General features: G+C 44.4%; 1 protein-coding gene across 3 annotated transcripts in view; it reads right to left on the bottom strand.

Annotated features, from left to right (window-relative positions):
- Positions 1–26,023, bottom strand: part of Slc24a3 (solute carrier family 24 member 3) — a 499,080-nt gene that overhangs the window by 121,572 nt on the left and 351,485 nt on the right. For all 3 annotated transcript variants that reach the window (NM_053505.3, XM_039106001.2, XM_063284741.1), the window contains exons 4-6: positions 22,987–23,061; positions 15,386–15,470; positions 14,934–15,037 (exon numbers count right to left, since the gene is read on the bottom strand). In NM_053505.3, coding sequence (NP_445957.2) covers positions 14,934–15,037; positions 15,386–15,470; positions 22,987–23,061 — 264 coding nt within the window. The remainder of the gene's footprint in view (positions 1–14,933; positions 15,038–15,385; positions 15,471–22,986; positions 23,062–26,023) is intronic.

Below are 26,023 nucleotides of genomic sequence, written 5' to 3'. Positions count from 1 at the left end.
CTTCCACTGGTGCTCTTACTAGGCTATTCATTGCTACCTATGAGGTCAGAGTCCAGGGTCAGTCCATGTATAGTCTTTAGGTAGTGGCTTAGCCCCTGGAAGCTCTGGTTGCTTGGCATTGTTGATCATAAGGGGTCTCGAGCCCCTTCAAGCTCTTCCAGTTCTTTCTCTGATTCCTTCAACGGGGGACCTATTCTCAGTTCAGTGGTTTGCTGCTGGCATTCGTCTCTGTATTTGCTGTATTCTGGCTGTGTCTCTCAGGAGCGATCTACATCCGGCTCCTGTCGGTCTGCACTTCTTTGCTTCATCCATCTTGTCTAATTGGGTGGCTGTATATGTATGGGCCACATGTGGGGCAGGCTCTGAATGGGTGTTCCTTCAGTCTCTGTTTTAATATTTGCCTCTCTCTTCCCTGCCAAGGGTATTCTTGTTCCCCTTTTAAAGAAGGAGTGAAGCATTCACATTTTGATCATCCATCTTGAGTTTCATTTGTTCTAGGCATCTAGGGTAATTCAAGCATTTGGGCTAATAGCCACTTATCAATGAGTACATACCATGTGTGTTTTTCTGTGATTGGGTTACCTCACTCAGGATGATATTTTCCAGTTCCAACCATTTGCCTACGAATTTCATAAAGTCATTGTTTTTGATAGCTGAGTAATATTCCATTGTGTAGATGTACCACATTTTCTGTATCCATTCCTCTGTTGAAGGGCATCTGGGTTCTTTCCAGCTTCTGGCTATTATAAATAAGGCTGCTATGAACATAGTGGAGCACGTGTCTTTTTTATATGTTGGGCATCTTTTGGGTATATGCCCAAGAGAGGTATAGCTGGATCCTCAGGCAGTTCAATGTCCAATTTTCTGAGGAACCTCCAGACTGATTTCCAGAATGGTTATACCAGTCTGCAATCCCACCAACAATGGAGGAGTGTTCCTCTTTCTCCGCATCCTCGCCATTTTAGCTTGATATTCATATGTGTGTGTGTGTGTGTGTGTGTGTGTGTGTGTGGTGTATATACACATGTAATGGTAGAGCTGGGTTTTTATGGTGGTGTTGATGAATGGTCTTGAGATCCTTGAGAGATTTCAAGAGGATATAAAGCTCCTTATTAGGGGTTCTTCTGGGGCTTAACTACCCACAGAGCATTTATGTAGGTCTAGGGAGCGCCACGTTCTCTTCTGTGTATGGTTCATCTAGGCTGATCTGGTGGAGTCAACAGCCAGAACTCCAGACTAGGTAAAGCTGGGGGGTAGGGGGGAGTAACTATTTCTCATTTTGATTTGGTTCACCACTTTCCTCCAAGAGCAGTGAGGCATTCTCTCAGCCAAGACACCACTGGGCCTGAGCCTTCAGGCCAGCCTCAGTGAGCATCGGCCAAAGCACCTCAGGACTGTGGAGGAAATGTGGAGTTGAGAAAGAAGCTCCATTTCACCAGAGGCCTCCAGGAGCTTTGCCCCCCAATTCATCTGAAAAGTCACCTGTTTGCCTCATTCTAGTCTTTTCTCCGTGTTCCCAGGACAGAGTTGACTCTCCTAAGAGACTGTCCACTGTCAAGAAGAGCTGAATAAATGAATCCTGGCCACCGTCATTAACACAAGGTGAGGACTCCGCCCTTTGTGACAGACTTGCATAGCACTAGAATGGATCGGAATTTGATATCAGTATCAGAAAAGGCTTCAAAAATCCCTTTTATCTACTGCCATATTTCAATTGTGCCTACATTCCACCACTGGGGCACATAAAAATGTAGCTCAGGATGGAGTCTGAGTTCTAAGAGGAACTGTGATGTGATCTTGTTTTTCACTCGGAGGTGACTGGCCACCTAGGTAGCCGGCCTCAGCATTTTCTGCAGGAGGTTCCCCAACAAAGAGGTTCAAGGGCACCCCAGACAAATTATCTTCTAGACCATGGAGAAATGCATGGCAGTCTAGGACACCTCTTCCTTCATGAAGATGTGTACTCTGGAGCCCCTGCACGGAGGCCCCTCTGAACCGTTTTGTGCCATTGGTTCCTGTTTGCCCTTCAGAGCACATTCTGTGATCAAACTGCTAAGCTCTGAATCCTAACTCTGCTTTTTCTGAATGTGTGGCCTGGGGCAAGTTTCTCTCCCCCCCTCTCTCTCTCTGAGTTCTGTTTTCTCATCTGTAAAATGAGAAAAAAATACAGTATCTACATCATGGGATCGATCTAAGGATGCAATGAGTCAGTACCCATCATTCTGTATTAACTCCACTGAGATCCCCCAAAAGATTAGCGATTAACACAAAAGATGTTCTTAATTTACAATAAAAACAGATAATAACATGGAACAAAGACAGTTGTATATTGTTTTTTAAAAAGGAAAAATAAATGATTCAGTGGGGAGGCAGGACACGTGTCTTTGGAAGCTGCATGCTGTAATAATCAAAGACAGCCAGAGTGGAAACAAAAATCAGGTTTACTGCATCGTGACAGAGATTTGAGAATGACCTGAGGAGGCCATGGAGTAATGACTAGCCTTTCTGCCTCATCCCCAGCCTCCCTGCTGCTGGCCACTGTACCACATGCCCCAGTTCTAATTTTCCATGTTCTAACTGCAGCCGCAACTTCATCTTGGAGAAAAGAGTCACAAACAAATAAAGCACACTCAGACCAGATTTCTTCCTCATTTCCCAAGGAGTGGCAACTTGGGTAGTCTCCCTACAGGAAAAGGAGGACAGACCTCCTCCTCCAGGCCATGAACAAGCAAAGTGGCCCCTTTGTTGGGTCTGGGCAGGACAGAAGGCTTGCTTTGCCAGTCAAAACCAGATATTTGGTTAACAAAGGCCACTGTCCTTGTGCTCTGCACAGGAGCCAGTAAGGCTCTAAACAGTACTTATTTCTCTTCACTTGGAGAGTCAGGATCAGGCCCAGGATTAAGACTTCCATTTGAATGTAGAGGTGGATCTCCTTGGAAGGAAAGGCTGCTGGGTGGGGGTAGGGGGCATATGTGACTTTCTTCACATATGTTAATAGAGATTGGCTGGCAGTGCAGTGAGAATAACTGCTCTAGAAAAGGTTTTGCCACATTAGAAAAACAAAAACAGAAAGCTCATAGAACTTCTCTTGGTTTTCTCTACTGCTTCTGCATTTTAAAATTGCAAATTGGGTCCATATTGTCTGATGTTATGGACTGCCTAGAGGTCAGAGAATCTGCAATACTGAAAGCCTGATGGTACTGCAGTCCTGTAGGAGATAGTAGACTAGCTAAACCTTGTTTGGGCATAGAAGTGTCTGGGTGGGGGGCGGGCAGAGAATGGATGGGTCAAGTGACATTGTAGTAAACGGGTACATCTCAATTGTTCATTTCCTGCTTTGCCAACTGCCAAACCATGACCGGTAGGAGTCTATGAAACCTTGTCAATTTGGAATTCATGAACATTGATTTTTGAGATGGGCAGTGCTAACCACGGTCTATATGGAACTGATCAGCCAGCAATTTGATTATAAAGTTCTGTCAATGGGTGTCATGTCTCTTTGATAGCAGGGTTGTTTAGTGAGGTTATGGTAGTCACAATGGCTACCAAGTAAAAATGACTGGGCAGTTGCAGATAGATGATGGAGTTTTTAGTTAAAAATGTGAGTTTTGTAGCTAGAATTAAGTTAATAGTTAATTTGTCTATGGGCGGGGCCTCATGCAGGCAACTAAGGAATGACTAGAGCAGGAGTTTTCCATGGGCATGAGCTTCCTAATTGGTTATTCAAACCAAGTGGCCATCCCTGAAATCATATGAAGGAACATGGATGAGACTGAGTAGGCTGTATTTATATAGTTAGGCATTGATATAAACATAACAATTGAAGACAAAGAGGATGTGAATTGAGAGGGGACATTGAGAGATACATGGGAGGGGAGGAAAGGGAAGGGGGAATGCTTTTCAATTGAGAAAATTTAAAGTATAATAACTTGCAAAGTAAAAGTTAATTTTTGATTAATAAATACATTTTGCTATTTTAGTGACCCTCCCGTGTTTCCGGATCTGACAGAGAATTGCTGACTTCACAATATGTTCAGTGGAGGCAGACTCTAATTTCTCATGGCCAATTTATCATCACTGATAGTGTCGATAAATATTCTGCAGCCCACTTACACTGTTCAAGCTAACAGTCCCGGTGTCCTGTGTGATTTATCGCTTTCCTTCATTGCCATTTTCAACACATCACCCTCTTAGTGTCACCTCTGGGAAGTCCTCTAAGTCCAGCAGCCACCTCTCAGTATCCCTTCAGCTTCAGAAGCCACTAGAATGCCATAGTATTCTTTTTTTTTTTTTTTTTTGAGCTGAGGACTGAACCCAGGGCCTTGCGCTTGCTAGGGAAGCGCTCTACCACTGAGCTAAATCCCCAACCCCACCATAGTATTCTTATTGGTTTCCCTGGCACCATACTTTCTCCGTAGATTTATCTTAATGACTAGACTGGCTGGCCAGAGAGTTCGAGGAGTCTGCCTACCTCGACATTCTCCTCTATCCAGCACTGAGGTCACAGATGTATGCTACCATACCTACCTTTTACATGGATGTTTGGTATTCATATTCATCTCCTCGTGTGTGAATGGCAACTACTTTATGAACTGATCTACCTCCTCAGGCCCCAATTCTAGTCTTAGCTCGGGAGGTGGGCAGGGATGGCTCTGGGGAGTTCACAGACTATCCTCATTACTCTCTCATAGGCCAGACACTCCTGTGTCTTTGTAGTCACCTCATGCACGTCAGTGTTACTAGAGACAGCAGCAAGCTCTGGGCATGCGTCTTCCTAGGAGCCTCGGCGTTCTTGTTCTCTTGCTCTGCCTTGTGAGACTAGGAGACCATCATTTTGGCGTATTTCCAGGACTACAGTGGTATGTCTGTTCGTGTGGTATGTTCTCTCCATTCAGAGTGACTCAGATTCAGTCAATCTGATTGTAAGAATAGGTTCATCTGAGTCAACCTATATTTTAAAAGGCACTGTTTTCTTTAGAGTAGAAGGGAGTATTCTGTACCACATCAAACAATTAGCATTTGCGGTAGTGATCTTCCTGGAAATTCCTTATAGGCTAGTATCTTTTCTTCTTGTATATATTCTAAACCTTCATATTCTGTTTTGTTTGTTAATATCATTAACTTATAATTGAAACTACATATCTTCTTCCTAGCTCCCAAACCAAATTTCATAACCTATCTCCTCTCTCTCTTGCTCTCCATCTATCTATCCACCCACTGTCATCTATCCATCATCTGTCATCTATCATTCACCATCTGTCTATGCTCCTAACTACCTACAGACTAGTCATGCTTGTTGGATATTTAATAACATCCTATATCTTGTAGCCAAATTCTAGGATGCAGTTCTTTTCACTGGCATCGCTCTGGCGCTTAGAACAATGCCCAGCATGAAACCTGTTAAACCAAGAACTTACTGAGCTGGGGTATTAGTTCAATGGTCTAAAACTTGGTCTGGGTTCATTTTCAGTGGATTAGTAGTACTCTGGCTTTAAATATACAAATGCCAGATAATATTATATATAAACAGGTACATACTTTCAACCCTCAGGTGTTGACCCATGGATCCTTCCTGAGGCATTTTGATTGTAGTTACTTGCACTCGAATCATGAAATCTGATTTGTTATGTCATAGCTCACACGGCCCTCCATATATATGCTCCACCACTATCTATGGTAGTGAGAAGAAGTGAGACCAGGATGTGGTATGGAGAGCAGCCTAAGGAACTAAGGAGGCAGGTTCAGTCTTGCTCTGCATATTCTCAGGACTTGCTAATGCACATGTTCCCCTATGCCCGGGAACTTTCCTGAGTCCTTTTATTGAGGTAAAGATCCAGGGCCATAGTCAGTATATTTCATTCCTGTTGCTGTGTGGGTCCGCTGGTATATAGGGCATATAGGAAATGAAGACTCTCTATGACAAGAGCCAGTGTACCTGGGTCCCTCAGGCAGATTTATTTTGGAGCTAGGAGACTTTCACAGCCAAGCACGTGAGCCCAATTGGTGGTGTACAGACATCCAGGTGTGGGTGAAGGAGGCAACTATGCCCACAGTTCCCTTTCAACCTGCTTATGCCCTCTGCTCCCTATGAGTTTCATGACTAGAAAGGCATTGATCTGTGAAGGAGTGTTGGGATGGCTGTCATATGCCTGGCAGCTTAGGGTGTGAGACTTCTTATCTAAATGGACTCACTGTAAAAACTGGAGAAAGAACTTAACATTTCTATGCCACTGACTGGACCCTGCAACCCCAAAGCCTTCTGACTCACTAGTGTGGTGAGATTATTAAACATTTTTGAGTCTTAGTTTTCTCTTTTGAAATCAGTATTCTCTTCCAAGTTATTTGAGGGCAAAAAAATAGTGAATGCATCTGAAGATGCATGAAGTGTCCAGTGCATGATCATCGTGTGCTTACTACATAGGTTAGGGTTCTGGTGTGGATATACAAGAGGAGACCAGCTAAGCATCAGCATCCCATTCCCCTCTGCTTTCTGATTACGGATGCAATATGGCCAACTATCCTATGCTTCTGCTAGCATTATTTCCTTGCCACAATGGACTAAATCCTCAAACTGAGACTCAAACCCTTCCTTCCTTAAATTGCTTCTGTTAGGTCATTTTTTATGCCCTGTGGTGATGGAGAGAAGGTTCTGGGATCCCTTTGGATTGGCAGTCAGCCAGCCCTTACTATGGCCTTTCCAAGGAGGTAGGCAGTGACCTGGAACTCACTTTCCAGGAGCAATGTGAGGCTTGACATGGAAGGAAGGCTCACTCCACCTTCCAGGGACTCCAGTGTCCACCTCACATTACCCAAAATATGCATCTTGGATCTCGGTGCTTGCTAATTTTAGTTCGCTGGGCACAAGGGCACTGACCTCATCGTTTTCTTTGGCACAGTTGCAGAGTGTGGTTACCAAGTACCTCCCTTGCAAACCCAAATGGGAGCAGCAGCACTAATAAAACATCTCTATGACCACGCTAAATCATTTCTAATGACCCAGCTCTCTATTGATCTGGAAATTAAAACTAATTGGACAGAAGGACTCAGAGGAGTGGTTGAGTGCCATGATTTAGAGACTGCCAGGAAAAGAGAGAAAGGAAAGAACAACGGCCAAATGGCAGTACGGATGGACAGAGGATTTGAACAGACTTTTCACCAAGGAAGATGGGCAAATAATCATGGGAAAAGATGCTCAGAGTCATGCTTCTAAGTGGAAACTGAAGGCACGGAGAGGCGCTCATCATAGTCACCAGAATGGCTATAGTCACAAGGTAACAAACCAAAGTAACACTGGTCATACCAAGTGCTTGTTCTAATGCAAATAACAGATCTCACGGGTTGGGGTAGGGATGGGACATGGGAACCCACTGAAAACTGGAAGCTTTTGATTAAAAAGCAGACAACAAATGTGCCATGGTAGTCTGCAATGAAATGTCCCCCAAGGGCTCATGGTCTCAATGCTTGGTTTCTTCCTGGGTGGCACTAGTTTGGGAGGGTCTAGAAATTCCAGGGGTGGCATCCATCTGGAGAGTATAGGTCGCTGAGCAGTTTCTTAGGTGTGTATTATCTTTGTTCCCTTCTAGACTCCTCCTCTGATTTCCGTGTGTCAAGAAATGAAGAAGAGTCTCTACCATATGTTCCTATTGCTATGATGTCATGCTTGGCTACATGTGGTTGAGAGACTATGAACTCTGAAACCATGACTCAAAATAAATCAAATCACTGTTGCCTGTTATTTGGCCATAGTAACACAAAGGTTATCTCTATCTATCTATCTATCTATCTATCTATCTATCTATCTATCTATCTATCTATCTATCTATCTATCCATCCATCCATTTCTTCCATCCACTTACCCACCCATCCATTCATCCCTTGATACAGTAGTCCTCCTTTGTTATGTGATCAGAAATGACAGGGTATGTCGGTATAAATATCAACCACAGCACTGTGTGAGGCCAGCTCAGAAAGAAAGCTAAGGCGGCTTAAGATATAGCTTGGGCTCAGTCATTTCATCATGACTCTGCACTGTATGCTATGCAAAGACCAGAAGCTATGCTTTTGACGTGGAATAGATTAGATTCTTATCTCTGGAGAGAAGGTGTGGGTGGTTCTTGCTAACAAGCTAATTTGGTAACTGTAGTTAGAATAGTTAGTCAAATCTAATGGGTCCACTCAGATTTTTGTTTGATGCTGAACAATAGGGTGGGCAAGGTGACATTTTCTTTTTCTTTTCTTGGCCCATGTGGTATGTGTGTATGAGGCCTGAAACAGCTATTGTCATTCATTCATTCATTCCTTTGCTATCAAAGAAAACTAATCAGAGAAGAGGACAGGTATGATTACAGGCAGAATAGGGCCAGAGTTCCCTTCACTTATGATGCAATTAAACTTGGGGTTTTGTTACTCACTCATCTGGATGTGGGACTGAAGATGGATCTAATGTCAAGAGGCATGAACAGTCTGGGAAAGGATGGTACTACTAGGATCAGAAAACAAACAAATACCACCCCAGGACATAGCTTATTGTATGACTGTGGCATCACAGAAGGGCTGCTCATGCTGAAGGGTCTTCTGATCCCTTCCCCAGAGCCAGCACTGGTGTGAGAAGTGCTGAGCCTGAAGATGGGGCTTTTATAGTTAAAGCCACTCATTCCTCTGATCTAATTGGTCTGGGCCTAGAGTCTGGATCTGCATTCTGCCTCCTATTGCTTATATCCTGCAGAAGCTGTTGGGGGAACCTCTACTTTCTTAGGTAATAGAATCCAGATGATAGATTTCTCTATGGACCAATCTTTGCCTAAGTCCACCCCTGCACCTTGCACGATGCTTTCTTGCTTCTGAAAGGACCAAACATGAATTCATCCTACCCCAGGGCAGGCCTCAGATCCTTAGTCCTCCAGAGGTCATCCATTATCTCCTTAATCACAGTGGATAGTTGGCCTCCAACAGCAGATTTGGAATAGGTGGGGTGTGGTTTTAATTCATAGTTCATAGTCCCTAGCCAATTTGGGGAATCAGAATTGAGTCCCAGAACTGAAACGTGACAGATGATGTGTTTGGTTGCATCTGGAGAGCAGTAACCTGGGAACTAGTGTACACAGGAGGTTGTGGGTTTCTCATTATGTTCCTCAGCCCAAATCTCCATTATTGGTGAAGCAAAAGCTCAGCTGTGGAAGACATTTTTGGATTAAAATAGAAGCTTCTAGATTTGCCTCAGTCGTGCTGAGTGCATCCATCCTCCATTACAGGTAGCCCTATATTGCTGATATGACCATTCCTTGCATTGCTTCAAGTCCTAACCCCAAACTTCTGAAGGACACACAAAATCTCAGCCTCATAAATTAAGAGTACAGCAGTTATATCTGGAAGCTCTATAACCAGAGGCTCCCTATGTGGATTATGTAGTCAGTAGATGTGTCTATTCTAATCTTAACTACCCCAGTAGACGCCTCCTTCCAAGTCTCTAGGGGTCATTTCATAGCCTGTTGGTAAGGATAATACTACCTTTTACCTTAAAACTCAGCGAGTGCATCTGTACAAACATTCGCAGAGCATTGTTGGATGTGGTGTCGGAATAAGCTCACTGAATGGCAGCTGCTAATTTTTCCATCCTGGGATGGTTTTTAATATGAATTGTGAAGCATGTAGTTTTAAGTGAAGGGTTTTCTACTTAATGAAGCTATGACCTCAGGCAGAATTAACTATCAGTCACTGTTAATTTGTACTTTTCTCCCAGGAGGTTACAGTACACTACATACTGTATATATCTTACTTCCTTTAAATACCTTATTAAAAATTATGGATATGGGTCTGCGGCAGAACAGTGTTTGCCTAGTGTGTTTGATGCCTGGGTTTGATTCCTAGCACTAAATAAATAAAATTTTAAGAAAGGTTTTAAAAGATATCTTTATAATTTTTCATTTTTGAAAGGTGATCCAACTTTCAAATATGTCAGTTTAGTCAAGGAGAGAGCTTGGCTGCTAAAGGCCTCCCTCACAAGCACGGGAACTTGAGTTTGGGTCTTCACTGTGTGTCTCAGTGCACATCTGTCACCTCAACATTAGGAGAGCAGAGGCAGACACTCCCACTGAGCTGATGAGCTCCGGGTTTAGTAAAAGAATCAAGTAGAGAGTGATTGAGAGGCCTGATGCTGACCTTTGACTTCCACACACACCAGAACCCTTACACACGTGTACACACACACATACACACACATACACACACACCACATACATTCACATGTGCACACACACATTCACATGTGTACACACACACACCACACACACATTCACATGTGTACACACACACACCACACACATATATTCACATGTGTACACACACACATACACCACAGCACATACATACATTCACATGTGTACATACACACACACCACACACACACCACACCACACACATACATTCACATGTGTACACACACACACACCACACACACACCACACCACACACATACATTCACATGTATACACACACACACACCACAGCACACACATACATTCACATGTGTACATACACACACACCACACACACACCACACCACACACATACATTCACATGTGTACACACACACACACACCACACACACACACCACACCACACACATACATTCACATGTGTACACACACACACACTCACATGTGCACACACATCCACACACAAAAACATTACTATTTATACAAAATAGTTCAAAATGACAAATATACACAAGGAATAACACACATTTACAATGAATATGTAATAACACATATTACAATGAATGTTTCTAAACACTATGTAATGTGCAAGTAGCTCGCATGAATATTCTACCTTGGTAAATCGTAAGATTTTTCTGGCTTTTATACAGATCTATCAATTATATCACAAGAATAAAAGTTTAAGCAAATTCATACTAAATTGATCTACTTGAAAGGAGCCTTGGTCACTTTTTGAAAATGAAGAATTACAAATAACCTCTTAAAACCTTTCTTAAAAATTTATTTATTTAGTGCTAGGGATCAAGCCCAAGGCATCAAACACACTAGGCAAATACTGTATGGCCACAGACCCATATCTATAATTTCTTAATTATTTATCTCATCTGCATGCTTGTAACCACCAGTAGAGTTGAAGACAGGGTCTGCACAGCTAACTTATTTTGAAGCCTTAGTCTTGTGGTCTCAGCGTATATGCTATGGGCCCATTCCCATTCCCCCACTTTACCATTTTAGGTCCTTCCAGTAGACAACTCTGGTATCTCTTTGCCTGGGGTTTTCTCTGGGTCTCAAGGTCCACCCTGAATCTGGCCACCCAATAAGCTGAAGTGCTGAGGGATTCATGTTTCTTGCAGAATGAAATGGGATGTAGAAGTTGGTGGATCAGTACCCCAGCTTTCTTACCTCTTACATGACATCACTGAACACCTATGGAACAGTCCCCACAGATGAATCAAATCCCAATTGCTGCTAGTGATAACTTGCTCATTAATGCCTCTGTCTGCTGCTTTCTCTTCCTTGTCTCACCTCCTCAATGTCTTGCTCGTTTTTCCCTGGGGCAACCTTTCCAATTAACTGCTTGCACTTGACTGCTTGCCTAGCGTCTTCTTCTGGGATATTCAAATGAAAGCAAGCTTCAACTGGGATGTATAACCTCTTGGTGTTGCTCTGTTTTGTGAAAACGAGCCAGCTTAGACAGGGTGCTATTTGAAGAAAGGCAAACCTAGCCAAGATTGGATGGACCTCGCCAAAGAACATCAGGGACACTGTAAGGACGCCAGAAGTCAATGTGGGAGCTTTTTATAACAAACCAGAGCCATCTGCCAGACTGTAATAACCAGAATATGAAAGTCCTAATCTGGGATACAGTTAAACTGTTTACTTTCTGTTTGTGGTTATGTATTTAAAGCTTAACATGCTCTGAATGGTGGATTTAAATCCGTAAGCACATTGTTTTTAGGAAATTGGCACTGAGTCCTTTTAATGCAATATGCAAAATAGAAGGGTGCATCGAGACCTGGATATTTTCACTTCATTGTTAGTCTTCTGTGTTCTTAAGGAAAAACTGGGAGGACCAGAGCTCTGTAAATGTCTTGTGGGATACCCAGAACCACTCTCGAAGCCACTTTCTAAGAAGCAATTTCCTCCTGTCCCATAAAAACTCCACAAAGCACCTCAGGCGAATACTGAGGACATCGGGTATGTTTGCAAACTGCAAATACAGCAGACATTCAATTTCACTGAATTCATCAAAACCCTAATTGGGACAGGAGCTCAAACCCTACAGCTTAATTACTTTAATTTTAGAGGGTGACAGACTTCCTCATGTCCTTTATGCTGAAATGCATTTAGAGAGGCCCATGGGTGCTTGCTGCAATTCTCTCAGCCAAGTCAAAGTGCAGAACAGCATAAATAATAGTGCTAAGTGAGAGCCGTGATTAGATTTATTAATCATTCAATTCCCGATTTCTGTCTTTTGTTGTGACATTCCTTGGCACTAGCTTTGCTGTCTGGGAATGTAAGGCGGGACAACTCCCACTTCTTGCTGATTGCTTTTTCTACCACTCAAGAGACCATCTAGGATTAAGCACTAGTCCTCTGATGTCATTATGCTAACCCATCATTTGTTTTCATTTACAAGACCTTCTACCTGTCCTTTCTGCTCCTCATCCCGTCTCTGATGGGAGCCATGGACACCCCTGTCAATCATTTCATCAACTGAGTGACCAAACCTTCCTAGTGATGTAGGGTGGAATCCAGTAGTGAGGACCTCAGGATGAATAGTCCAAGAGTTGATAAAAGTGTCTAACTTGCTTAGACTTTCCTTGTAGACCAAGTACTATTATTAGTGTTAAACACGATAGGTTTCATCACCAAGGCAACGCTCTGAAGTAAATGTGTTTGTACCCACTCTATAGATGAGAAGGATCAGGTTTTAGTAGCTAAAATAACTTCTCCAAAATCCCCCAGGCTAGCAAACAGCAGAGCCAAGATGCAATCCCAAGTCAATCTGATTCTTTGGCCCACCTTCCTTCCCAAATACAATTCTGTGCCTTCTGCAAAGATGTGAGGGAATCTACAAAAACAGCAAGTGCATGGCTTTGGAAATCTCCAAGTAAGCACAGGATTTAAAAAAAAAAAAGAAAAGAAAAGAAAGAAAAAGAAGTTCTAGCTAGGAGTAACTTGTGGCTATTCCCAGTTGAAGCTCTGGCTGTCATCTTTCTCTGGTCATCTTTGAGACCAGTCAGCAAAGACCTGGAGAAGGAGGAAAGATGGATGCCAATGACCTGTGCAGCGGCCATGAGCAGGTGTCCTAGCCAAGCTTGTGATGAGTGCTGATGAATTGCGAGCCACAAACACACTGCATTTCACTTCATAAGTAATTAGCTGTGTGGCACCGAGTAGACATCACCCAGCCATTTGTTTCATTTCTTTACATTATCTCTTCCCCTTCCGGGCTTGCTTCAGAATCAAGCTGCAGGTACAAATGACTAATGAACTAATGACAACACTAATAACAGCCTGGCTAATCATCATACCGCTAATGGTGACAATGCTAATTAAGAAAGTGCTAAGAGCAACAGCACCTGCTGGTGTGACTATTCATCTCTGGACAGCAATGATGAGCTGGTCAGGCAGGGAGAACCAGGGGAAGGTAACAGCAGTAAAGGCAGGCATGCGGCTCGTTCTGTTGGCACTAACTACCTATGTAGGAGAACCCAAGAACATTACAGTGTGGGCCCATTAACTTCAACACAATGGGTCATGGAGAAAGCAGAAAAAATTTAGCCCAGTGTATGAGACAGACCTCAGTCACGTGAGCAAATTCAGGACCCTCTTATCAGAGATAGTCTGTCCACCAGGGAGCCCTGGAGCTGATGTTTAATAAGACCAAGATGTCCTTCTGCTGTTGCTTGGAAGGAACAAACACAGCAGGCAGAGAAGGCAGATCAGTTGGCATAGAAATGGGGGCAGTTAAAATGGACCATGGAGAATAAGCAGTGAATTCTACGGCAACTCTTAAGTGTACATTTGAGAGACTGACATCATGGCATGCTCAGCAGCTTCTGAGAGAGACAGAGGCCTGACACACGTGAGAGAGAAGGTCACCAGGATCGAACTTCATACCAACCAGACTACACTGAGGTTCCTGATCAGGTGAAATAGATTTTGGCTCCCTCAATATTACAGTAGAGTCACATCTAAAATAGTAGAAATAGGTTTTTTCTAGAAGATAGTGAGTCTTGGGTGTTCTGGCAGAGGACTGAGGATCTCATTTCTAATGAATATTTTTCTGAGGAAACTAGGCTCTGAGAGCCACAGGGGAGCTGCATGACGATCCATGAACCTTCAGACTCTGACCTTGGTTGTCCAATATCACACACTGGTGACTTCTGAACAAGTCCTTGGGACTGTTAGAGAGACAACAACACTCAAAAGGTTCAGTAGCCCTGCCAGGATGCCCCCTGGCATTAGAATAGTCTCCTTAGGTTGACTCTGGACTTCAAGGGCCCTCTAGACTATAAAAGCTCCAGCCTGCAGGAAGAAAGTCGACATCCTAAACTGTGACAGTGATGAAATTTTTAAGTAGAAAAATTTTGCCTCTTTTCTCCCCTGTCTTTCTCATTTATCTCATTTCCTCTGAGGCAAGCACCACCATTCGCTTGCAGATGAGTAGCTCTCAAAATGAGGTGCGTGGGGGTGCACTTTCAAGTTCACAGTTACCATTGTCAGGCTTGGCAATTCCCTATGTGGAACTGGGGTTCAATAGCCCATCAACATGGGAACCAAATAACAGTGGCTTTAGGATGGAGACCTTTAATCACACTACCCAAGGTGCCATTATGGGTGAATTCCAACATGACAGCCTCCTGCCTCAGTTCCATACTTCTGTCTTCTCCACGCCATGCACAACCATCACAAAGGAGTCATCAGTCCTACCTGTCCTGCAAAGAGCCCGCAGACGCCAATGATGCACAGGATGTTGAACACAGCAGAGCCCACGATGGTGCCGACTCCCACATCCCCCTTTGTGATGAAGACTCCTGAAACACAAACCAACACCAATGTGGCTGTAGTGGTCCAGCTGCCCTCCAAGGAGAGCTCGAAGGACGTTTCCTAGTTCTAAACTATGCTCAGGCTCCAGAGGAGGGAGATTTTGAACCCAGAGGTTAGACTTTCCCTTAGTGGCCCTGTCCCTGGGTCTAAGCACAGTTCACACATAGTTAAAGCATTGTATGACCTCAGCAGAGTGGAAGGTTCTGCCTGAGGGGGGGATCTAGGAACTTAATATTTTGTAAGTGGGAGACAACCCAAATCTGAGGGTCTTCTTCTCCAGAACCCCTTTCTCTCAATATAGATAAGAGTTGAGACATCCTCCTAGCATCACCTACCTATGACCGATGTGAAGAGCTCCGGGGCCGAGCTGCCTGCTGCCATGAAGGTGGCTCCTGCCACATCTTCACTGAGGTGGAGGCGCTGCATGGGACAAAGACAAGACAGGTGAGGTGGGATTTTACCTTGGGATACACATGACTGTGGCTCCTGAGGTTCTGAACACTGGACTTCAGAAGGACCCAGGGGCTGGGTTCAGTCCCTCTCATTGTCCCTGCAGTCAGAGCTTGGCTGCTCCTACTCTCTGCTCAGCAAGCTCCCTTGCAAGATCAGCAGGGACTATATGACTCCATTAGTCAAAGTCTCTACAGAAGATTTAGGGGTTCATCATCCAAATGTATCAAGGGGCTGTCGCGTCAATAGCTAGGAGGGTAGAGTAGTGAGCTGAGAGCATCCTGGACAGTGGTGGGCAGTCACTGTCTAACGGTAGCTCTGCTTGCTTCCCTAGGTGTCTGTGGACACTGATTTAGAAGAGATGTGTGCAGTCTAGAGGTGCGTGCAAACTCCGTGGCTACTGCAGTGCTTTGAATAACCTCAAGCTCACGGCAGCCAGTTTGCAGGAGGTAAGTGGACCCATGGAAATCACCGTCCTGAAGCACACTCCAAACCCTTGACCTTCGAACTCTGGGTGGCACAGCAGGTGAAAAGACTTGGGAAGGCGTAGAAAAGATCGCAGTCCATTTCCCCCAAATCTTTGGGGACAGCTCCCCGTTCCTCGAGTCACCCACGTCGTTAAACGGGAAGGTGATTTTCAAGAACACAAGATGAATGTACACGAGAGGCTGCTTGGTGTGTTTGGCTTTCTGGCATTCCACCATGGCCCAGAAAGTAAGCTGCCCGCTGATGGGAAGCAGCCAGTTCCCTTCAGGCGTCGGGCAGAGACTTCCAGTCTCCACTGCCAGCCTTCTCAGTAGCACCAGCGGCTGCACTTCCATGTTTGGCCACAGAGGGGCAGTATGGCCTTGGAGGTGCGTCTGAGAGAGGCATGCTCTTTGGGATCCTGGGTTCCTTGGCTCTACACTCAATTGAGATTCACATAGGTACTGAGGAGACCCTGAGAGGGTACCTTAGCACGAAAAGTCCTGGCTGGTGGGGAAGCCCCGGCACTGGAATCCCAACGGGTGGGGATGCCCGGAAGGCAACTTGAGTCAGGAATCAGCTACCAGGAATGCCTTGAGTTGTTGCACTTCCCTCCCAAGATCTATGGGTTGGGATTAATTGTTGCTCATGAAGCCTTATGTCCCGTTTCACTCTTGCTTCCATAGCTCCTTCCTTTTCCCCGCTCCTTTATACCTAATTCACTCCAGCCTGGCAATGCCACACTGGCCTGTTAGAATCACCAGTCATGAGGTCTTCTTGCTTCTGCATTGCTGGCGACTATTATGAGGGCCAGGGAGAATTTTCCTTAGCTTCATCCTGAGAGGAGAATAATTCACCACAGCTGGACACCCTGGGCTCCCGTTCCCATTTACATCAGTGGCTCAGGTTCTCTCTCCCCTCTCTTCCCCCTGAAATGTTCTGTCAATGAGCCCTTTCCTTCAGGCATGGCTCCTTTGGTCCCTCCCTCCACATAGCCCTGCCCTGATACCACAGTAGAATTTATCACGATTCTTTTTCTCTGCACCAAGTCCCCACTGGGTTCATCCAACTTTCTGTGAATATGGTCAGCCTTTGAGATCAGTGGGGTTAGATCCAGGAATGCCTCCATACCCCAACCCACATAGTAAAATCTAAGCAGTATTCAAATTTCATAGAAAACAATGCAGTGTTTGCATATAATAGATGCATTTTCCCACATTCATTCAATCATCTCTAGATTGCTAATAATCCCTAACACAATGTAAATAAATGCCATGTAAAAAACCGCTGTATTGTCCAGGACATAATAATAAGGAAGATCGTCTATATCTGTTCCATACTTATCCATCCAAATTTTAAAAAAAAAGTTTGATCCCGTGAGCATAGTGGTACATGCCTTTAATCCCAGCACTCAGGCAGAGCCAGGGAGATCTGTGAATTCAAGGCCAGTCTGGTCTTAAAGTGAGTTCCAGGACAGCCAGGGCTACACAAGAGACCCATCTTGAAAAACCAAACCAACCAACCAACCAACCAACCAACCAACCAACCAACCAACCAACCAACCAACCACCAGCCAGCTAAACAAATAAAAAAACCACAAAAATAAAAAAACCACAAACAACCCCCCCCCCCCCAATAACCACAACAAAAAGAGTTTGGTCAGTTTGATCCAAGGTTGAATGCCTGGATGTGGAACCTATATGGAGAAGGTGGAATGTTGTGGTTTACTTAGTGGTTACTAAGCCCATGGATGGCCAGAGCCTGGCTGTGCATTCTCTAGTTTCCTTCCCAGCCTTTGGAAAATAGCTTGGCTGGGGCAGAGCCTAGCTCAGTGTTTACAGTACTTAGAGTGGGCGGTCACCCCCATCCCACAGCCCAGGAGGCCCCACTACTGCTTTTATAACTTCCACCTGGCCCTAAAGCCTTCCTACTCTTGACATCTAATATCCTTGTGTGAGCACAAACCTGACCAACTTGAGGCTGCTGCCTCGTGACTGGGAATGCCATGTTCCTCCCTTTAATGTTGGCTGTCTCTGAAACATCTCTTTTCTGTCTTAGCAGAGTCTGAGTCTGTCTGTTTACTGCAGACAAAGGACTCTAACACCTTTGTATGTTCCCTGACGGAACTGCATGGCTGTCTAAAACTTAATGACTCACCTGACCTGTGGTGGCCATGCTGGGTCATCATATTGGCGCTCCTTTTTCTTTTCTGCTCCACATTTTTCAAGGCTTGAACTTGACCCTTCCTCCAAGCTATGGTTTATTGAGCAATGAGGATTTCTTTCTAGAATCATTCTTCCACCAAAGTCTAAACAACGTCTTCTTGAACATCTCTGTTTAGCCCAAGTTATTCTGGGAGCAAGCACTGAGTGTACAACAGTATCATCTCTCAGCAAAGAGATTAGGGGAATGAAAGGTGGTATAGAGAATTCCAGGCTAGGCAATCCTTCTAGGCTGCAAGGGGGTGGTCCTGTACCATCACCCCTCCCTCCCTCTCCATGCTGTGAAAGAATAGAACTGCAGGGAGAGTTGACCACAGGCTCTCAGAAGTCATAAACATGGGATCTCCAAGGAGATCCAATCTCTGTCACCATTTCTACAGGCATGCCATTAGTCCAGCAACTAGGATAGCTATAAGTACATGGAGCTGCACTCAGTGATAGGCATGTGGCACAGCATGGTTTCTTGTCGTTTACTTTGATCCTAAAACCAGATGTGGTTGGGAACAGGGAGCCTTCTGGGAAAGGAGGCCCTCCATCTTCAATCCTCCTCCATGGATATACTGTGGAGCCTAGAGGTGGAGCCATTTTTTTTTTTTATTAACTTGAGTATTTCTTATTTACATTTCGAGTGTTATTCCCTTTCCCGGTTTCCGGGCAAACATCCCCCTAATCCCTCCCCCTCCCCTTCTTTATGGGTGTTCCCTTCCCCATCCTCCCCCCATTGCTCCCCTCCCCCCAACAATCTAGTTCACTGGGGGTTCAGTCTTAGCAGGACCCAGGGCTTCCCCTTCCACTGGTGCTCTTACTAGGATATTCATTGCTACCTATGAGGTCAGAGTCCAGGGTCAGTCCATGTATAGTCTTTAGGTAGTAGCTTAGTCCCTGGAAGCTCTGGTTGCTTGGCATTGTTGATCATAAGGGGTCTCGAGCCCCTTCGAGCTCTTCCAGTTCTTTCTCTGATTCCTTCAATGGGGGTCCTATTCTCAGTTCAGTGGTTTGCTGCTGGCATTCGTCTCTGTATTTGCTATATTCTGGCTGTGTCTCTCAGGAGAGATCTACATCGGTTCCTGTCAGCCTGCCCTTCTTTGCTTCATCTATCTTGTCTAACAGGATGGCTGTATATGTATGGGCCACATGTGGGGCAGGCTCTGAATGGGTGTTCCTTCTGTGTCTGTTTTAATCTTTTCCTCTCTATTCCCTGCCAAGGGTATTCTTGTTCCCCTTTTAAAGATCATCCGTCTTGAGTTTCATTTGTTCTAGGCATCTAGGGTAATTCAAGCATTTGGGCTAATAGCCACTTATCAATGAGTACATACCAGTGTGTTTTTCTGTGATTGGGTTACCTCACTCAGGATGATATTTTCCAGTTCCAACTATTTGCCTACGAATTTCATAAAGTCATTGTTTTTGATAGCTGAGTAATATTCCATTGTGTAGATGTATCACATTTTCTGTATCCATTCCTCTGTTGAAGGGCATCTGGGTTCTTTCCAGCTCCTGGCTATTATAAATAAGGCTGCTATGAGCATAGAGCACGTGCCTTTTTTTATATGTTGGGGCATCTGGGTATATGCCCAAGAGAGGTATAGCTGGATCCTTAGGCAGTTCAATGTCCAATTTTCTGAGGAACCTCCAGACTGATTTCTAGAATGGTTGTACCAGTCTGCAATCCCACCAACAATGGAGGAGTGTTCCTCTTTCTCCACATCCTCGCCAGCATCTGCTGTCACCTGAGTTTTTGATCTTAGCCATTCTCACTGGTGTGAGGTGAAATCTCAGGGTTGTTTTGATTTGCATTTCCCTTATGACTAAAGATGTTGAACATTTCTTTAGGTGTTTCTCAGCCATTCGGCATTCCTCAGCTGTGAATTCTTTGTTTAGCTCTGAACCCCATTTTTAATAGGGTTATTTGTCTCCCTGCGGTCTAACTTCTTGAGTTCTTTGTATATTTTGGATATAGGGCCTCTATCTGTTGTAGGATTGGTAAAGATCTTTTCCCAATCTGTTGGTTGCCGTTTTGTCCTAACCACAGTGTCCTTTGCCTTACAGAAGCTTTGCAGTTTTATGAGATCCCATTTGTCGATTCTTGATCTTAGAGCATAAGCCATTGGTGTTTTGTTCAGGAAATTTTCTCCAGTGCCCATGTGTTCCAGATGCTTCCCTAGTTTTTCTTCTATTAGTTTGAGTGTATCTGGTTTGATGTGGAGGTCCTTGATCCACTTGGACTTAAGCTTTGTACAGGATGATAAGCATGGATCGATTTGCATTCTTCTACATGTTGACCTCCAGTTGAACCAGCACCATTTGCTGAAAATGCTGTCTTTTTTCCATTTGATGGTTTTGGCTCCTTTGTCAAAAATCAAGTGCCCATAGGTGTGTGGGTTCATTTCTGGGTCTTCAATTCTGTTTGGTGGAGCCAGTTTTGACAAAAACCTGTCACAGAGTTGCAAGAGGTATGAAGATGACCCAGTGGTAAGCTCAGACTGACCTGGGCGCAGACATTGACTCCATTCCTAAACAGCTGTATGGCCTGGGGTGGGATAATCTGAGTCCCTGAGCCTTGCCTTCTTGATTCCTAAATCAGGGAAATTCCTAAATTCAGGAAAGCTAACTGTGGCAGAGTCCTAGACATGGTTAAAGAGAGGATGGGCATATTCACACCACACTGACTTAGCTACCCAGCCAGCTTCCTGCACCTCAGGGACCCAGTCAAAACATCATCTTCATCCCATCAAACATTTTCTTTCCTTCTTATCTTTTTGATAAAGACTCACTCCACTCTCTTCTGTACTGCCAACTGTTGTAATTGCTTGCTCTCTAGAAGGATGTGTGTATTCTCAAAAGTTCTGTGTGATTCCTTAATGGAGGGCACAAGTTGATGTCTGTATTTATATTCCTTGGATGCAATAAGCACCTTTGTTATTAACAACAAAAATGTTGCATGGGAAAAGGCGGAGCAATTTTGCTTTGCATAAGTGTGAAGTACCAACTGGTGGTAGGTAAGTGGGCCCTGTGTCCTCCTCAGTCACTGACTCAGCTAATCTCGGATGAAAACTCAAAGTGAACTTATACTCATACTAAACAGGAACAACTACTTTCTTCATCATCTCCCTATGAGGAGTATTCTCTGACAGATACATACGTAACACTGACATTAGCTATGGTTCGAACTTTACAGTCTTCCACTACCTTAAGAAGGGAGTTGACCATCTGGAAACAACCTGCCACAGATACTAAAGGACTGCAAGTGCCCCCACTAAGGGCTAAACATTTTCTCGCCTTTGACACAAGTTGAGCCTGTTCCCAGGCTGGATCACGGTGACACTCATGTCCCCACTAGAGTACTGTGCATTTCAGGTGCCACGTTACTTTCTTTGATCTACTGTAAGTGCAAAGAAGAACACACTTCCATGACCTTTCTAGGGTCAGTTTGTAATAACGGCTTATCTCTAAGTACAAAATGAACAAACATCCAAGGCTTGGAAGAAACAGCTTAGGTTAATAATCTTGCGAGTGAGGTTTGCAGACTAGCATCCTCAGCATCACCCGAGACCTGATTAGAAATATAGATTCTGGCCACATCCTCTGTTGGTGGTTGGAACCTAGTGAATCAGGTACTGTGGGTGGAGCAAGAAGCGGCCACAAAGCTTGATGACTCCTGGACTTTCTGGAAACTCAGATAATGAATTAAAAACAGATAAAAGGAATTGCAAAGCTTGCACGTAAGAAAAAATAGATCTCAGGAGCGTGAGGTGAAAGTGAAGAGGAATGAGAACTTTCTAGATAGGGTGAGCATATTTAGTGTGTGTGTGTGTGTGTGTGTGTGTGTGTGTGTGTGTGTGTGTGTGTGTACAGTTAGTGAAGACACCAGGGCACACATGTGAAGGTCAAGAGACAGCTTGACGAAGTCTGTTTTCTCCTCCCACCGTGTAAGACCTAAGGGTTGAACTCAGGTCATCAGGCTTGGTGGCCAGTGCTTGATCATCTTGCTGGCCCCTGAATGTTTGTTTTTAAATTTGCTGTTCATCCTGGCATTAGCTACGATAATGGGTACAGTGTGCAACAAATACTCTTTGCCTGGCTCTCTTGCCCCAGTGCCAGTCAGGCATCCATCCAGAGTATAAATAGAGTGAGTGTGAGGGAGGCATGTGGTAGGGTAGCTTCTTATCCCAGCAGTGCCAGAGGGAAGAAATGATGATAGGGAACAAGAAGCAGCAGAACTGAAAAGAAGGAGGGGGAGTAGAGCCCGATGTACAGATGACACTCCAGGCTGGCGTGCGGACTGTGGGTTTAATGCACAGGGGACCAGAGTTATTTGAAAGAACTATTTGCACCTACAAGGAACACTCAGCTTTGATCTTGTCACTATTGCCTAAGCAACCCAATACAACATCTGTCTCCACAGGACTTATGTCGTGGTGGTAAAGTACACAGGAGGATCTATGTGGGCTGTTTGCAAACACTACACCTTAGTTCATGCCTTTTACATGCTGGAGTGTCCACACATTATGTTGCTGGGGCACAGTCTGGAACTATTCCCACAGATACACGGAGAAGACTGTAGCACCAGCAGTAATGATGGATGTAGTCAGCAGAGCTGGCGATGTGGAGTAAACCCTAGCCATCCACCAGGTTCTGAAATGTTATGCAGACGGACTGAGCTAATACTGTCCTCTCTCAGCCATTCGGGTACTTACATTTATGATTCCCCTGGACCTTGGAGATGAGGCTAGAACATGCCAGGGCAGAGTCCCCACCTCAGGCCTCTCTGAGGCACACTGGAATATACCTCCACGTACCTCACAGATCTTTTCCAAGGATGGGACGAAGAAGTCATCGCACACGATGGCCAGTGCATAGAACATATACATGGCCTGGAAAAAAGGAGAGGAGAAAGAGTTAAGAGTTAGGTAGAGTTAAGGGCAAAGGGTTTGATCATCTTTTCTTTAATATAGTCTCTTATCATAAATTTAACTTCTTATTCAGAGTAAGCACAAAGTCTTTGCAATTCCTGAAAGACTTGTAGCCTTGCTTTAGCTTCGCCTTTGACCTCACTACCTACTAATTGTCTCTTGTTCACCTTCTAAGGTGCCAAGAAGACCACGGACACTGGCCACAGAGCCTTTGCACTTGTTTCTTCTACCCAGAGCAGAAGAATATATATTCTCCTCAGATATACCATTGTTTCACTCCACCATGCTTTTTTTTTTTTTTTTTTTTTTGTTCTTTTTTTCGGAGCTGGGGACCGAACCCAGGGCCTTGCGCTTCCTAGGCAAGCGCTCTACCACTGAGCTAAATCCCCAGCCCCTGCCCACCATGCTTTTCAAATGCCAACCAGACTCCCTGACCACCTTTCCCTCTATATCCCTTCATCTTGCCTTTCTTTGGGTAGATTATAAGGTTAACGTCATCAGTCTGTTGCAAGTTTCCATCACCAGAAGTTCACGGAGACAGGAACTTTCTCTTGTAAGTACTATTACACCCTCAGAAGTCATCCCATGATCTGACAGCTCCAGTAGCTGAGCTGGCCATGTCCCAGTGAGCTTACTTACTACCTGGCTTCTGAAGGACAGCCTGTGCAAACGGGCCTCCACACTGGGGTCAGCTATCATAAGGGCAGCCCTAGAATTTTGTCTTTTAGTCAGAGATTGTCTTTTTCCTCATTCAAGGCATCATCTCTAAGAATGAGCATTTGTTTGGGTTCCAGTGTTGAGTGACCACCCACAACACACCTCTCACTTTTCCGGGGGACCCCAGCACCTTCCTATATTCACAGTGCCCCAGGTAGAAGGTGTCTCCCTTTTTCTCCAGGATTACATATGGACTGGCCTGTTGGTGTGTAGTATTCCTAGTGGAGATGGCTATTGGTTCAGAGGTAGGCATATGACTTAGAACCATTTAATCAGATAAAAGGAAAGAGTTATCAACTTTCCAAAGAGAGACATTTCTCACTCTCTGTTGCTGGCTGTGGAGAAGAAGTGTGAGATTCTTAGAGGTAGGATGAAGTTGATTCTGACTTGGAAAGCAGCAGAGTCCTCAGTATCATCACAGAGCCACAGACCATGTGGCCTTAGAGCCCACCAGGCTTCCGGACTCCAGAGCACATTGGCTGCATTGCTTGGCTTAGAATAATCCAGTGTTTGTAACCTAACGTGTTTACCAGTACTGGCTCAATCTCCAGCATCCCCACTAGGATATTTATTACCATCTCCTCTCATATTTTCCCACTGCTTACTATTCCACAGTGTGGGCCCCAGTTACCCAGGGCACAGCATAAGACCCAGGCCAGAAAACAGAACGTGACAGTTTTTGTCACAAAGTGATTGGTGGATAGGAGGGCCAGGCAGTGATTAACAGAATATAAATAATCCTTGAGTATGTAGCTGCCAGAAATAGCAGTCATATAGAGAGAGACTGATAATGATGTTACCACATTAAGAAGCAGAACCAAGAGGAATGACAGGTACATATACACACCCATACACACATATTCACACATTCATTCATTCATTCTCTCTCTCTTCCTCTCCCTCCTCTCTCTCTCCCTCTCTCTCCCTCTCTCTCCCTCTTTCTCCCTCTCTCTCTCCCTCTCTCTCTCTGTCTCTCTCTCTGTCTCTGTCTCTCTCTGTCTCCCTCTGTCTCTCTCTGTCTCTCTGTCTCTGTCTCTCCCTGTCTCCCTCTCTCTCCCTCTCCCTCTCTCTCCATCTCTCTCTCTCTGTCTCTCTCTTTCTCTCACAGACAGACAGACAGACAGACAGACAGACAGAGACACACACACACACACACACACACACACACACACACACGCACACGCACACACACACACACACACCGACATCATGGGAACACTGATCTCAGCTCACTTTGAAACCAAGTGAATGCTCCAGATTTCATGAGCCAACTCTCTGCCTCTTGCACCTAGCCTGTTAGCAGAGTTTCGGTTGCTTACAGCTTTCTTTCCTGAGGTCTTTGCTACAGTCCTAGCTGGAAATGATCTCAGACTTTTGACTCTTGGCCAGTGCACTAATTTAGTTCCCTGGCTTCCCTTGTATGCACTTGACTTTTTTCCATGTGTGTGTGTGTGTTGGTTCTCTCCCACAGGACAGGGAGAGCCTCAAATACAATGTAACACTCCATTTTGTGGAAATGTTACACAAAAGCACAAGATGAAGTGTCCAAACTTCAGACTATGCTAAATTATCAAAACCTTCCAAAATAGACCACAGGGGATGGTTAGATCAGTGACTCATCGTTCCGTGCAATGCTGTCAGGAGAGATTGTGCGGATAGATAGTGATGAGAAAATGTATCTGTACTACACTGCTTTATGAAAATGTTAAAAATTCGTCTCTCTTTTGTTAACTTGTTTAGGTGTGTGTGTGTAGGCTGACTCACACATATACGAACACTTTCACACGAATTTGTCATTCTGTCAAAGTAATAGCCATCTTTTATCCAGAATGAGTCTACCTAACTTATAATCATAAGCCATATTTTTCCATTTAGCCCTAAATTTGCATTTCATGTGTGATTTATGTTGGTGGTAGAAAATTTTAGAGGTAATTTTTATTTTTACTTTGCTGACCTCTGAGAAGCCAGGAAGAATGGCACCCAGAGAAGGCTCTAAAATAATTTTTTAATGCTTGATATAGTCATAATCTATGCAAAATCATTTGCCTGTAGCATTTTTGAATATGTCAAATAAAAAATTAATGCTGTATTTTACAGCTCTGGTGGATCAGCCAGAAATACCTCCCCAAACTGTAATAGACTCATACCCTCTTTTGCTGTGGACTTGGCTGATCCAATGACATGCAGGCTTTAACATTATCCTTGA

Source organism: Rattus norvegicus, chromosome 3 (assembly GCF_036323735.1).
Source record: "Rattus norvegicus strain BN/NHsdMcwi chromosome 3, GRCr8, whole genome shotgun sequence".
Lineage (NCBI taxonomy): Eukaryota > Metazoa > Chordata > Mammalia > Rodentia > Muridae > Rattus > Rattus norvegicus.
The sequence above is the reverse complement of the archived record's forward strand: the minus strand, read 5'-3'. Positions and strand labels throughout refer to the sequence as shown.